General features: G+C 39.8%; 1 protein-coding gene across 1 annotated transcript in view; it reads left to right on the top strand.

The window, feature by feature from the left end:
- Positions 1-14,313, top strand: part of crhr1 (corticotropin releasing hormone receptor 1) — a 185,227-nt gene that overhangs the window by 146,627 nt on the left and 24,287 nt on the right. Inside the window, exon 6 of the mRNA XM_059006700.1 lies at positions 9,084-9,204. Within this exon, the coding sequence (XP_058862683.1) occupies positions 9,084-9,204 (121 nt within the window). The remainder of the gene's footprint in view (positions 1-9,083; positions 9,205-14,313) is intronic.

Raw genomic sequence — 14,313 nt, forward strand, 5'->3', positions numbered from 1 at the left:
AACTGTGCTGAAGAACAAGCATAGGGAAGTGCCACTGTTGGAATTCTACCGATCTCTAGTTCATGATCAGTTTCCCAGCCTCTGCAGAGAAGCTTTAAAGTCTGTCTTCTTGTTTGGCAGTACCTACATCTGTGAGCAGGTGTTCTCCCTTATGATGCTGAACAAGTTAAACCTGAGAACAAGACTGATGGATGATATCCTGCATACCACCACTTCACTGGAGCTGAACATCCAAAAATTGGTGTCCCAGAAATGCTGCAACATCTCCCACTGAAATGTTTACCTAACACCGTACCACCTATCAGAGGATGATTACTAAAAAGCTTAATATTATTATTGTGTTTAGCTACCAGGGTTTAAAATGCATATGGTATACAATACCTGGGAATAATTTTCAATTTCTTGGTAATACTCTTTACCTGTAGTATTTTGGACCTTGGCCAATTGGCTTTCTCTATATTTGACCCCTCACAAAATATACTAACAAAATATACTCACCTCTTATAGGTGACAGTCTGTCCTGACTTCTATTGAAGTTGTAATTCAGTGTCAGAACCTGAAATTCCTCATGCTGTATTGAAAATAAAGTAAAAATTGATATATTTATAGTTGAGGCCGATTTGCATGAGAATATTGATAGAGAATATTAACTTGCATGAGATTGTGCTGCAGTGTAGGTTTCAATCTCCAAAACCTGAATAGCAGTATAAGGGAAGTAAATCTTAGTGTGTAAATCTGTTCACTGTGGCACAGAGGATTTTACACACTTAAGGCAAGTGCAACATTTCTACACTTCGTGCTTTTGTCTTCATATCAATTTCCAGACCACTGATGGTAGAATTGTTTCACAATAAAGATATGGGGCATATGAACACAATAGTATTGTGTTAATGTGTTTGTGTTAATGGTATTATTTAAAGCAATGTTGATAAATATCTTCCAAATCCACCCACTTCCTGGATTTCCAAGCTCTGAATGAACTGTAATGTGTTAAATGTCTACTAGGTGGAGATGGTGTATATTATTATTATTTATTTCTTAGCAGACTCCCTTATCCAGGGCGACTTACAATTGTTACAAGATATCACATTATTTTTACATACATTATTTTTACATACGTATATACTCATCCTTCGTATGAGACGTAAAACCGAGGTCTTATTGTAAGTGGCTCTGCAGCAGTAGTTGTAATGCATAGTTCACCCCTTAATCGCTTTGGATAAAAGCGTCTGCTAAATGACTAATTAATAATAACAATAATATACAGGTGTGGCAGTGTGCCTTCATTCATTACTTAGGTTATTGAGTATAATGGTTGACCCCTATCTGATGTCACAATCCTCTGCAGTTAGTAGTGGTCTTGACCATTAAGTTAATAGCCTTGAATAAATAAATACGACTACGACTATGACTACTACTACTACTACTACTACTACTAATAATAATAATAATAATAATAATAATAATTAATTTGTAATAAAAGCTATTAAATAGCTGACAAACCCAACAGCAGCAGCAACACATGGTCCCACTATGATGAGACAAACTGCAGCCAACTCACAGTTGTCCTGTGCAATGACTGACACATAGAAAGACACAATCACATCAGTAGGCAGTTAAAGGCAAGCACTTCCCCAGCCCCTCAGCAGGTACAATACTCTTCCTGGTATAAATGATCAAGATCTAGAACTGTCTGTTCCCTGAGCTCTCTCCTCATTGTGTATGTTCACCACCCTGAAATGAGGCAGGGGCAGTAGCCTTCCTGTGACTCATGTTTGAGAGAGATTACTTTCGGTGTTTTACTTTGTCGTTATAAATGGGCATGTCTACCATGCACTTGTTTTACTGTTCTATTCTTGAACATGTTGATGTTGATAGACCATGGGGAAATATCAGTGTGCTTGTCACTATTTATTCTTTAGAACTGCAACCATACCCTATCCCAAGTCCATGCCATTCACAGAAATGAGCAGCAATGTCAATAGCATGCATCCAATCACACATGATTTATTGTGTCTGATGTTTTTGTACTGTATGATGCTGCCTGGCCAGGGCACTGTTGTACATCAAGTTGTCATTTTCAATGGGTTTTGTCCTAGTAAAATAAATGTATGTAAACTAAGCTAATCCTTGTTGGGATATGTTCTACTAATTCCAGTTCCTTACTAGCTGGACACTTAAAGTCATGAAGACATTTTATTAAAGTAGACTCTTGTTGAGGTTAATTTGTAAACAAAAATGTACCAGATATTATAATGAGGAAGAGAGAGCACATTTTTTTTCTAGGCCAAATGTTGACCTTGATTTAGCTTCCATATATGCTTCAAGTTCTCCTCTGCTTGTGGATCGGGTTTTCGTGCCTTATTGCTGGTGTCGGTAGCTGCATGCCAACCTTTGCCAAGCCATGTTTTAACGTAATCTTCAGGTTTGAACAATACCAGTGGCTGGTCAACTAATCTGATGAACAGGAGCGATGACACTGTTGTTGTTAAGAGCGCTGCTTTTTTGGCATTGTTTATGTAGGTTGTAATAAAAAAAAAAAAAATCTTACTCATAGACATCGCATTCTGTTTTTTTATTGTACATGTTATGTATGTAAAGTCTTTTTAGCAACATTTTTTTATACAGTATATTTTCAAACTTTATAGCTAAATATGGGATCTGGGGTGATCCAGCACAAAATAACCCCTGATCCATATAAATTGTGACCGGATCCTGATCATACTCTCTACAATACTAGAAATGCATGTAAATGTATTTCACGCTTACCCAGGGCCGGATTAACCTATACGCAAATTACGCTATAGCGTAGGGCCCCGATCAGAACTGGGGCTCACGCAAGGTTGACGTTTTTGGGACATTTTACAAAAACTACATGTGAGCAGCTAGGCCCACATACACAGAAAGAGAGGCACACAGAAACTTGCTTCCGGTTCATTTTTTTAAAATTTTATGACGGCTTGGCATTCCTTCTCGAATACAGCATACTAGGTCAGAGTCTCTCACGCAAACAGCAGCTTCCTGCTTATGTACAATACCAAATGCCCCACGCCCACTAAGATCCGTCCTTAGTCCTATGTCAGAGGCGTCAGTCTGCCGGATAAAATGTATGAATCATGCTCAATTTACATATTAATTTATTACAGTTTTAGACCCAATTTAAAAACCTGTCCTGTCTCAAACGTGCACATTATGCCTCTTTACATTTTAGAAAATTCCCTTTTTAATTAGGGGGTTTGGTAAACATGTATAATGCGGGAGGCTGCCCTTCTGCAGCCGGCAAGAAGGGTTTATGTCCATAGTGTTTGTTTCTCTCTCTTTTATATACTGCACGGAAATCATGAAATTAGCCCAATACCACAATTTCTTCATTAGTAACAACAATCGTGGGACAATTGCAAGAAAGGGATGCAGACTTGCAGACTTGTAAACATGCAATGGGGTTGTTAAAACCATCAAAGTGTAAAGTGTAGGTCTGGGGTCCGTATTAACAATGTCAAGTTAAACATTACCTGGTAAATCCCACTTTTAGAAAAAGATTAACAGACAGCTTTCTATTTAAAAATGTATCCAGACCACCGTGTTCGGGGGAGTTACAGCTCAGATAATGAGGTAATTCATGAACAGTATCAGTATTTAAGAGATCATCAGGAGTCAATCTGGCCATGTCAAGTAACAGCTGCCCACATTTTAAGTGCCAATGGCCCAAAGCCAGGATACTAGATTGAACACTGCAACACATTGCCAGTCCACATGGAACAGTGAATCAGGTCTTTGGTACTCTAGTTACAGGTAAGTATTATTGCTGAGCTGAGTTTTAGAGTGTTTGATACATTTATCACCATTAGGACAGCATTTCTCAATGGAGGGATCATCATTATTTAAATGTACAGTATAGATACATTGTGCAGAATCTCCAGAATGCTATTGCTGAGAGCCTGCTAACGTTAGGTTATAATCATAACCCTGGTTTCCTGAAATAGAAATGTAACCATTAATGTGGGGATTTACCTCTTAAAGATTCGGAAACCTGTATAAGATATACCCTTGTCAAAAAGGTCCTGCAAAAATTGCAGTAGAACTGCCATGGGACAGATCATGGGATCGAACCCATGAGGCAGGCACCACTTCTGAAAAACACCCCACTTGTACCCATACTGGGAACACATGGATGGTGCTCTGGCATTCTGCAGGTTTTCAATGAAAGCCCCAGCTGGCTCAAATTCAGCCGTTCAGGGGCCAGATCCAGAGCTGCAGGCTCTATGGGTTGGGGTGCCATAAGGTCCCTGTGCCTGACTGAGCAGGTCGCGACACTTGGGCAGTCTCCATGGCTGGCCACTCAAGAGCTGCATCAGGGTTGAAAACCAGAGTCTCCTGGGCCAATAAGGGGCTACTAGGAGCACCTTGGTCCTGTCCTGCCTGATTTTCTCCAGACACAGCAGGAGCAGGGCGAGTGGTAGTAAGGCATATAACAGTTGCCTCGGCCACTGGTATGCCAAGGCATCTATCGCCACCGGGTCCCAGGCTCCTATTATGGAGGCAAAGCGATCTATTTCTGCTCTCCCAAATGAGGCTCACCACCTCGGTGAAGACTCCACTCTGAGGCGCTGGGGACTCTCCTTGAGAGGAAGTCCACCGCCCAGTTTGTCACAACGGGCAGTACTGGCCGTAGTGAGAGGAGGTTCTTGTGTGCCTAGAGCAAAAGCTTGCGGGCCACCCGATGGAGATTCGGCGACCTGACGCCACCCTGCTGGCTGATCTAAGCCACCACTGTTGTGTTGTCTGTACAGACACGCACATGTCTCCCTCGAACCTCCTGCAAAAAACTCTGCAAGGCCAGGTAAACTGCCTGCAGCACTAAAACATTGATGTGGAGACTCTGCCATGGGGGGTTCCAGACACCTTGCGCACCCCAGCCATTCCATACAGCGCCCCAACATAGGTTGGACACATCCGTGGTGACGACCTCCCTTCTGGTGACACTGCCCAGCGCTACGCTGAGGCATAGATGGGCCAGCTGTTTCCACCAAGAGAGTGCCTTTAGACAGTGATGAGACACTGACAATAGGCAGTCATGGTTCAACATGGGCTGAAAAACCCTGCTGTTGAACCAGGCCTGCAGTGGGCACAAGCACACTATAAATGCTAAATATATAGCAGATTAAAGTAACAAGTACTTATCTGAACAAGGCTCTCCATCTTGAAAGGAAAAATGGCGCTGAGATCTGTGAGCACAATACCTTTGTGCCCTCGGGCGTGGGCCACAACTGTGTCACAGGCTGTGCAAGCAGCTTTTGTATATCTTATTCAGGTTTCTGGGTCTTTAGGAGATTAATACCCATATGTTGAAGAATTGCTCACTTTTAGAATTATGAATACTGATACAAAGTGAGAAACTTTCATTGTAGCCTTATAATAAGCTTTATAGAGTAGCTTAATGTGAGATAATACAGGCCTTGAAGGAATGGTGTAGTACCAAATGTAAAATAAAAATACATGTTTGCCAAGACATAGGTTTCTTTCAAATGAATACATTTGTAGACCTGTATAGTGAATTGATGTGCATGGATAATGTAAGGAATTGTTTTGTTAGCTACACTACACTTCACTTAGAAGGGGTTGGAATCTGCATTCATTAATCAATACCCCACCACCACCATTTTAAATAATACTATAATAGTGCATTAGGGTCTAGTGGCATACATTGTTTTGTTTTTTTTCAAGAGGAGCACAGTCACGTTTCAGCAGTCTTTGTCATAATTCCAGATACAGGTGTACAATGTGTTCACCTCCCTCAATCAGGATATGCAGGAAAACAATCTCCTGCATCAATATTTATGGATATTATCTTAAGGAATGAATCGTTGAAGGCTGTTTGTACTTCCGACTGTGACCCATTTTTTGGTCTCAGTCAGTGGTCTCTGACGGTCGGAATGATATCACCTGCACTGCCGCGAGCTGCGTCTTTTTTGAAAAGTTGTACAGCCTTTTCTTGTGTGTCTGTGACCGCAAAACACACAGGGTCGGATAATATTAAAAAAATCCAACATTTGTCGCATGGTCGCAAGCCAGTGGAGTGTGGTAGAGCAAGTTTTTGAGGAACCCAATAAAAATGAACAACAGAACAGGATTTTAAACTTGCCTCTAAACTGAATGAAATTAAAGCGTGATATACAATTAATATTGGTGCTTACATAGGCTACCATGCGCAGCAACCACTTATAATAATAATTAAAACAATGTATTTTTATATATTTGAATCTCTTATAAGTTAACGTCACTATTTATTTTCTTTCCCCATCAAATCAGCAACATTGCTCAGCTGTTCAATACGTCTGATTGGAGGCAGTATGGAAAACAGCTGATCAGTTTTACTTGTTTGTTGCCAATTTACACATTCATTTAATTCATGAGACAGGCAATTTTAAAATCCTGTCTCAGTGTTGCGGGATTGTGGAGCCTGCTGGCAACCCTAGTCACAAGTCGACACCGGCAGTAACGCAGACTGGCTGAAAGTATGACCGACAGCTACGACCACTTTGCTGCATCAAAAAGTCTGCAAACTCGGGGGTGCTTCAGTCCTTCTGGCACACCCGTAGAAGTGTCTGCAGCTGAGGTACGGCTTTTGTCTGCGAGAAAAGTATAAACCAACCTTGACTCATTAATCTTTTCACGGGGAGACAAGATTATGGCAAGGGACTGTCACTCCAGTCACCATGTCAGCATCCATCCAGATTAAAGTCATATTAAACATGTTCTCTGACAGGCTTCTAAAGAGCTTTTAACAACATGATCAAATGTTCCAGGCACTTTTACAGTGCAAGTCTAGGAGAAAATAATCCACGCATCCGTCTGAAACCTTCTGCTCAACTATCACGACAACCTGGTGTAGAGTAATATTTACTGTAATATGATCTTGTAGCACAAAGTACATTTTAAAAAAGACAGCCCTACCAAAACTAAATCATGTTTTTAGTGGCTTATATGGAAATAAGTTATAAATTATATGATATAGGACCATAACCAAGACCAGAGCCAGTTAACTGGCCAGCTGTGTTGAGTGCAGTTATTATATATAGTCTTCTGTACAGGTTTGCAGTGTTTAGTTAAGTGTGACATGATTTATCAATTTATGTTTTTCTTATTCGAGTCATTTGATTGACAAGTAAGAGTTACATTTAGTTAAAAAATGGAATAATCTACTACACAGATCCTTCTTATATTTAATCTCTTACCCATTTAATATTCTATTATGTTTATGTTTGTATATATATGCTTTAAGAGCGTTTTGTATTGCTGGTTGTAGGTGAATATGAAATCAGTTGGCTTGGGTAACTTTTTAATTGAAAGTGTTTTCAAGTATTACTGATTGCCAATACACACAATATAGTACATTTCTGAATACTTCTTTTGTTACTGAATTTGACATATTAGTTAAAATATCTTGGTCTAAATGATGGTGCCTTGGGGTTAACAATTCTCCCACCTGCTATGCAGTCAAGGTGGTTAGTTGACAATTACTACTGTAAATATGTAATATAGTGATCTTCTGAATATTTAATAAGTACTGTAATGATGTAATATAGTAATCTTCGGAATATTTAATAATTTGAGTTTATAACAGTGTTTAACCATGTTCTCAATTGAATTAAACAGAAGTGTGGTTTGTGATATTTTCCATTAATACAAATCATTAAATACCTTGTATAATCCATTTGGATTTATCAGGTGTTCCTGGTAGCTCTACACTCTATGTACTGTTATAGCTGGTGTTTCATGATATATTATTTCCATCTCATTTAACTTCTCTCTATATACATTCTGTATTTAAATGTCTTAACCCTCTCAAGTCTCTTTTTCTACACCTGAAATGTACATGCATGTGGCAGAATGAGGGTACTGGCCTGTGTATATGTGTGTTTTGTAGTGGTGGTGGGTAATTAAAGGGTTAATTCACCAGCACTTTAAAAACATGTGAGAATGTGGTGGAGGGTTTAATTGATTAAGTGGGTGTAAATTGCTGCACAGGTGTGTGTATATAAGGGAGCACTGAGAGCACAGGTTTAGTTGGTGTTAGGATTCTGGTGAGGGTAGATCTCTGATCCTGTGTGTGCGAGATCTGTTTTTGTTTAAACTGTTTATTTTGTTTGTTTTATTTAATAAATACGTGCCGTAGCGCTTTTCCCTGCACATCCTGACTCTGAGTCTCCTTACCCCGGTCAGCCTGTCACAATGCAGTACTAATAAAAGTAGCACACCATGTTCAAAATATCAACAACAGTCCGTTGGTTTTACTACTTTCCAAACTGCTAGAAGTTCTAATGACTGCAAGCACTGTTCCATTTATCTGGGGCATGGAAAGAAAAACCTCTCCTGCCAATTGCCCTGTGTACCTTAGGAATTATAAACTTTATGAGATGATTAAGTCTGACACAAACATGAACATGGTGTTTCAGTAACATTTACATATATGCATTTGAGTACAAAACACATTGTAGATATTAGTTGAAAAATAACCAGTGATCACACATTTAGGTTTTCTGTATATAATGGGCAGTTCTTTAGTTACTTGCACTGTATATAAAACTACTCTCTTCATATATAATTTTTTCCAAATTGAATGCGTAAAGCTTTCAGGGTTAATATAGGGATAGGCTGTAGTTTAGACTAATTACAAGTTTAAATGCAGAAGTAATGAGTGCTTATTAAAGCCACAGCTCCCTTGCTTCTTTACCTCAAAGTATCTCGAAGTCCTAGCTATCAATACTGGCTACACATTGCTCATTTAGTTGGCTAAGGATAGGAAACATTCATAAACATGATCAGTGATAAATAAGCTGATTCAGAGAAAGGCTAATGCTGTTCTTAGAGTATATTGTATTTCAGTTTCATTCATTGGTTCCTGAAGGTTTAACCATTATTTGTGTAATCTATATGTCTGAAATGCCATTGCCGACGTGTGCTTTGGCACAAGGTTATTCACTGTGGAGATTTCAATTGAAGTGGCGGCAAGCTGCAAAGGTCAAGCGTCCTCCACGGAGGCTGCATTAAACATTAAACTCATTGTTGTCTCTTACTAACAGGAGTATCAGATGCCTGAGGAATATCATTCACTGGAACCTGATCACAGCTTTCATTCTACGCAATGCCACCTGGTTTGTTGTGCAGCTCACCATGAATCCAGAGGTTCATGAGAGCAATGTGGTGAGTATAGCACAAGGGTAATTAGCAAGTCATTTTTAGCATAATGGGTTGCATAGGCAAAATCATATATTAAGCTCATTAGGATGTTCAAGAGGCCACCTCCCCATTGGTGATCTGCACCACACAACAAAACCGTTTGAATTCGTTCATCTTTGCACAAAGACATTTCACAGCTGAAACGAATGGAGAGACTACCACAATTGACATTTATGCATATCATACCTCACTTATGAGGCAGTGGGATATTTTCACATGGTTCCTAATTTAGCTACAAGAATACACAATTATTTGTAGTTCATTAGAAACCAGACACTGCTGACTGTCCAGTTTGTTTACATCCCATAAAAGGTAGTGTCAGCTGTTCCCTCCCTCTCTGAAGCCTTTTGTCATTATGTTGTTTAAGTAGTCTTTGTCATGCCATCTGTAATCTATGTGTAGTTTAGGGAAACCAAAAAAAATCATCAAAGTTTGGACCTGTACAGGACACTACACCTTTAAGTCCCCCAACACCCCTCTTGGATAGGTAATGTCAAATGAAAAGTCACACATTAGATTTCCAAGAAATTATTATAATGTTATACTTTAGGATTATCAATAAATCGTTTTGATTGGTATTATTTGTATAAGATATTGCCTTGGCTTTACGCTGATGGCACAAATGTTTTACCATTTGTCTTGCATTCCACGCAGATCTATTAGTTATAAGTGAGTAGGCCATTCACTTGCAAATTAACTGTCTCAGAATCCTGCAGTGATTCAGCTTATGAATCAGCAATATCCCCCAAGTGAGCAGGTTTCTCAGCGATTGTGCAATTCAAGCAATTAAATACCTATTGCCGCCATTTAGTTAACAATGTGATGAATTTAACCTAATTATTCAAACAGAGCAGTTGATATATGCCATCAGTGTTGAGTTGACTTGTTGCTGTCACAACCAGACAGTAGGGGGAGACAATTAAAAAAAGGCTAAAAAAATAAATGACCGGCTATTTTGTCAAAAGTGTAGAGTACAAATCAAGGAAGGTTATGATGAGGTTATATGCACTAGCGAGACTGTACATAGAACACTGTCTTCAGACACAGTCCCCACATTAATTTCAAGGGCTAAAAGGTAACAGTTGTGAAGATAGAGGGAATTGTGACTATTTAGCCTAAAACAAAAGAGTTACCAAATAGTTTTATAGGTCGCAGTGGCATAAAAGTCGCTCCCCGCTTTTTAAGACTTCAATTTTAGGAAAAAAAACTTTTTTGTGTTTAAAATACTACAATTTACACCGATAAATCAAGAAAGATATGCAGGTTTAATTTATAAATAACCCTTGTTTGCAACATGTTATTCCATTAATAATTTTACAGTGTTGTTTTTTGTTTTTAGTTAAACTTCTAGAAACTATTAGTTTTTCAAAATTTAAAAAGTAATTATTAACAGAGCGTAAATTCAAGTTATACACCGCACATCACATCTGTATTAAACTACAGGTATTTTATTGTAGCTTATGAAGTACCCAAACAAGTTCAAGATCATATCTTCTTTGCTTTACTGAACATTTCTTTCCAAAACCTACTTAGACAATAGTTCCCGCTGCATTGGCTTTTACAAATTTGTTGTATTAATTAAAATTTAAAAGAAAAGTATTAAACACTGCTGCTTCATCAATTAAAAAGCTAATAAATAAGTCAGGCAACACACGGATATAAGTCAGGCAACACATCTAAAATGTTATGCTATCACTGTGGTGGTGAATATCCTCATGCTAATGGGTGCCCAGCAAAAGGATTTGTGGGAAAGCAAACCATTTTGCCAAGATTTGCAGATCCAAAAACACACAACCAAGAAAACCTACTAAGCCAACAAATCAACGCTCATTCCAGCACCAAGTAAATCAAGTACAGTTTGGTGAATCTGAAGAGGAAGACATGTATATCTTCACAGTTTCTGAAAGCAAATTCGGACATGTCAGCAATAGCCAACCTAAACTAACCATACTGGTGCAAGGCGACCCACTAAAAGTCTTAATCGACACAGGAGCATCAGTGAATGTGATGTCTAAAGCCACTTGAGTGGTCCAAAATGTATGCCTATGGCTAACCACAGCCCTTGAACGTGTGTGGCAAATTTCAGTTATTCTTAGAGTCTAAGGAACGATATATCACCAGCACCTTTCATGTTGTACCACAGGGAGGTGAAACACTGCTAATCTACAGCACAGCAACTGCTTTAAACCTTATTCAGATGGTGTATAACATCAACAACAGCTCTTCAAATAAAATAATCGAAGCTTACCCCACAGTCTTCCAAGGCATTGGAAAACTAAAAAAATCATCAAGTAAAGCTGCATATTGATGGCACTATACAGCCCTCAGCACAGCCACATAGACGTATTCAATTCCATGTGCAGAAACTGGATGAAGAGGAACTGGCAAAATCAGAGCAGCCTGGCAAAATCAGATTGTGTGTAGACATGTGCCTGCCCAATAAAGCAATCAAGCGAGAGAGACACATCACACCAACTGTAGATGATATAATTGCAGATCTAAACAGAGCAAAAGTTTTCTCAAAACTGGATATCACCAGCTAGAGCTCCACCCTGAGTTCCATCACATAACAACATTCTCCACACATGTTGGCTACAGAGATACAAGCGTCTAAACTTCAGAGTTTCATCAGCCGCTGAAATCTTCCAGAATGTCATCAGAGAAACAATATCGGCACTAGTCAAGAAGAGCTTGACAACAGTTTGACATTGGTACTTCAGAGACTGAGAGAGAACAACCTAACTCTGAATGCCAGCAAATGTGAGTACAACTGCAAGACACTTGAATTCTTTGGCTATGTATTCTCAGAAAAAGGAGCGTCAGCTGATCCCAAAAAAGTAGTAGACATAAAACATGCCACTGAACCAAAAAACACAACACAAGTAAGAAGTCTATTAGGTCTAGTTAACTACTGGGGACGATTTATATCTGACCTAGCCACAATTGCACAACCACTCAGAGAACTGACAAAAAAGAATCAACCTTGGCAATCGACACAAGAACACCAAACAGCTCTTAACACTTTGAAGAAGAACTTGACAAGTGACACCGTAATGGCCTACTTTGACCCTAAGAAAACAACTGAGCTAGTTGTGGATGCCAGCCCTGTCGGTCTGGGAGCAGTTTTATGTCAAAGAGATGCTCAAGGACAAATTCACACAATCGTCTATGCCAACAAGACACTGTCACCAGTCGAACAGCGATACTCTCAGAAGGAAGGAGAGGCCCTTGCCATTGTTTGGGGGTGTGTCCACTTCCATCTCTATCTCTATGGCCAAACTTCATCATTGTTACAGACCATTGGAGCCACTCTTCAACAACCCCACTTTAAAGCCACCAGCCTGTATTGAACGCTGGTTGCTGAAACCACAAGTGTATGACTCCAATGTTATTTATCGCCCAGGTGCAGAAAACCCAGCTGACTACCTCTCATGGAACCCCACAAATCTGTCCACATTACAAAACTGTACAGGAACTGAACTTGTGCACGTTCACTTTATCCTTCCTCATGCACTTCCAAAGGCGATGACACTGCCGAGATACAAACTGAAACAAACTGTGACACCTGTCTACAGCTTGTCATTGAAACAGTGCAAAATGGATGCTGGACTGAGTTGATAAAAGAAGCACAAAAGCTGCCTCCAGAAGAAAAAGCATGCTTGTTCTCATATACCCTCATAAAATCTGAACGAACTGTTCTTAACAAGATGAACACCCTGCTACGCGGCATCAGACTAGTGATTCCACAGAAGCTTTGGAACTGCACCATTGCCCTGGCACATGAAGGTCATAGTTAAAACCAAACAGCTTCTTCGGGGAAAAGTCTGGTTCCCAGGAATTGACACGTAGAAGCCTACCTCAAAAACTGCCTACCATGCCAAGTGACAACAACAACCAATCAGGTTGCCCCACTTAAAAGGACTGAACTTCCTTCAAGCCCATGGACTTCTGTGATCTTCCCAGTGGTGGTCACCTGTTAGTAGTCATGGATGATTACTCCAGATTCCCATAGGTTGAGTCAGTGACTACAACATCAGCTAAAGCAGTCACACCAAAGCTTGACAAAATCTTCTCAGCATTTGGCATTCCCATGGTTGTTAAAAGTGATAATGGCCCGCCCTTCAACAGCGCTGAATTTGCTTCATTCGCGGAATATCTTGGGTTTAAGCAGAGGAAGGTAACGCCTCATTGGCCATAAGCCAACGGCGAAGTAGAGAGGTTTATGAAAACCATAAAGAAAATGCTTCGCACTGCCGTCATTTAAAGAAAAACACCAAACCAAGAACTGTACGAGTTCCTCAGAAACTACAGAGCAACTCCACATAGGTCTACTGGAGTCTCACCAGTGACTGCATTGTTCAAAAGCCCTCCTCATAAAAATTCCATTTTGCTCCAAGGAAAAGACAAATCCTGCAATGTCCCTGAAAGACAGAAATGCCAAAGAGAAAATGAAGGAGCAAGCAGATAAATGAAGGAGAGCTACACACGCCTTTCTCTCACCAGGAGACTGTGTACTGCTAAAGAACCTGAAGCCACTGAACAAACTGTCACCACCCTATCTCCCTCAGCCATATCGGGTAACTGTCATCAACGGCACAGTGATTACTGCTAAAAGAGGTGCCCATGTAGGAACCAGAAACGTGTCTCACTTCAAGCCGTTTCATCGAACAACCCACACATCCTTTGCTCATCCCGGAGAGGAGGAGGAGGAGGATGATGATGATGATGATGATGATGATGATGATGATGATGTTCTCGTCCCCTCTGCGGAACCAATCGAACAAGAGAACACCCAGAATGCAGACGGGAACCGTGCAACTCACTATCCGAAAAGGACACTTGAAAGACTTTGTACATCATTAAGATTGATGGGCAATACAGTCTGATAGGAAATGGTCTGAAAGAACTAAAGTAAAAAAAACAAAAGTTAAGGAGGGATGTAATGTTCATATGCCATTACTGTCCCTTTAAGACATAATGTAATGCATTATGCAGCCGGTCCGTTATATTATTAATATAGGTTTAGAGTTAAGGAGCATCACAGTCATAAAAGTCATTAATCACCTCCCTCCT

The sequence above is a fragment of the Acipenser ruthenus genome, chromosome 33 (genome assembly GCF_902713425.1).
Source record: "Acipenser ruthenus chromosome 33, fAciRut3.2 maternal haplotype, whole genome shotgun sequence".
Lineage (NCBI taxonomy): Eukaryota > Metazoa > Chordata > Actinopteri > Acipenseriformes > Acipenseridae > Acipenser > Acipenser ruthenus.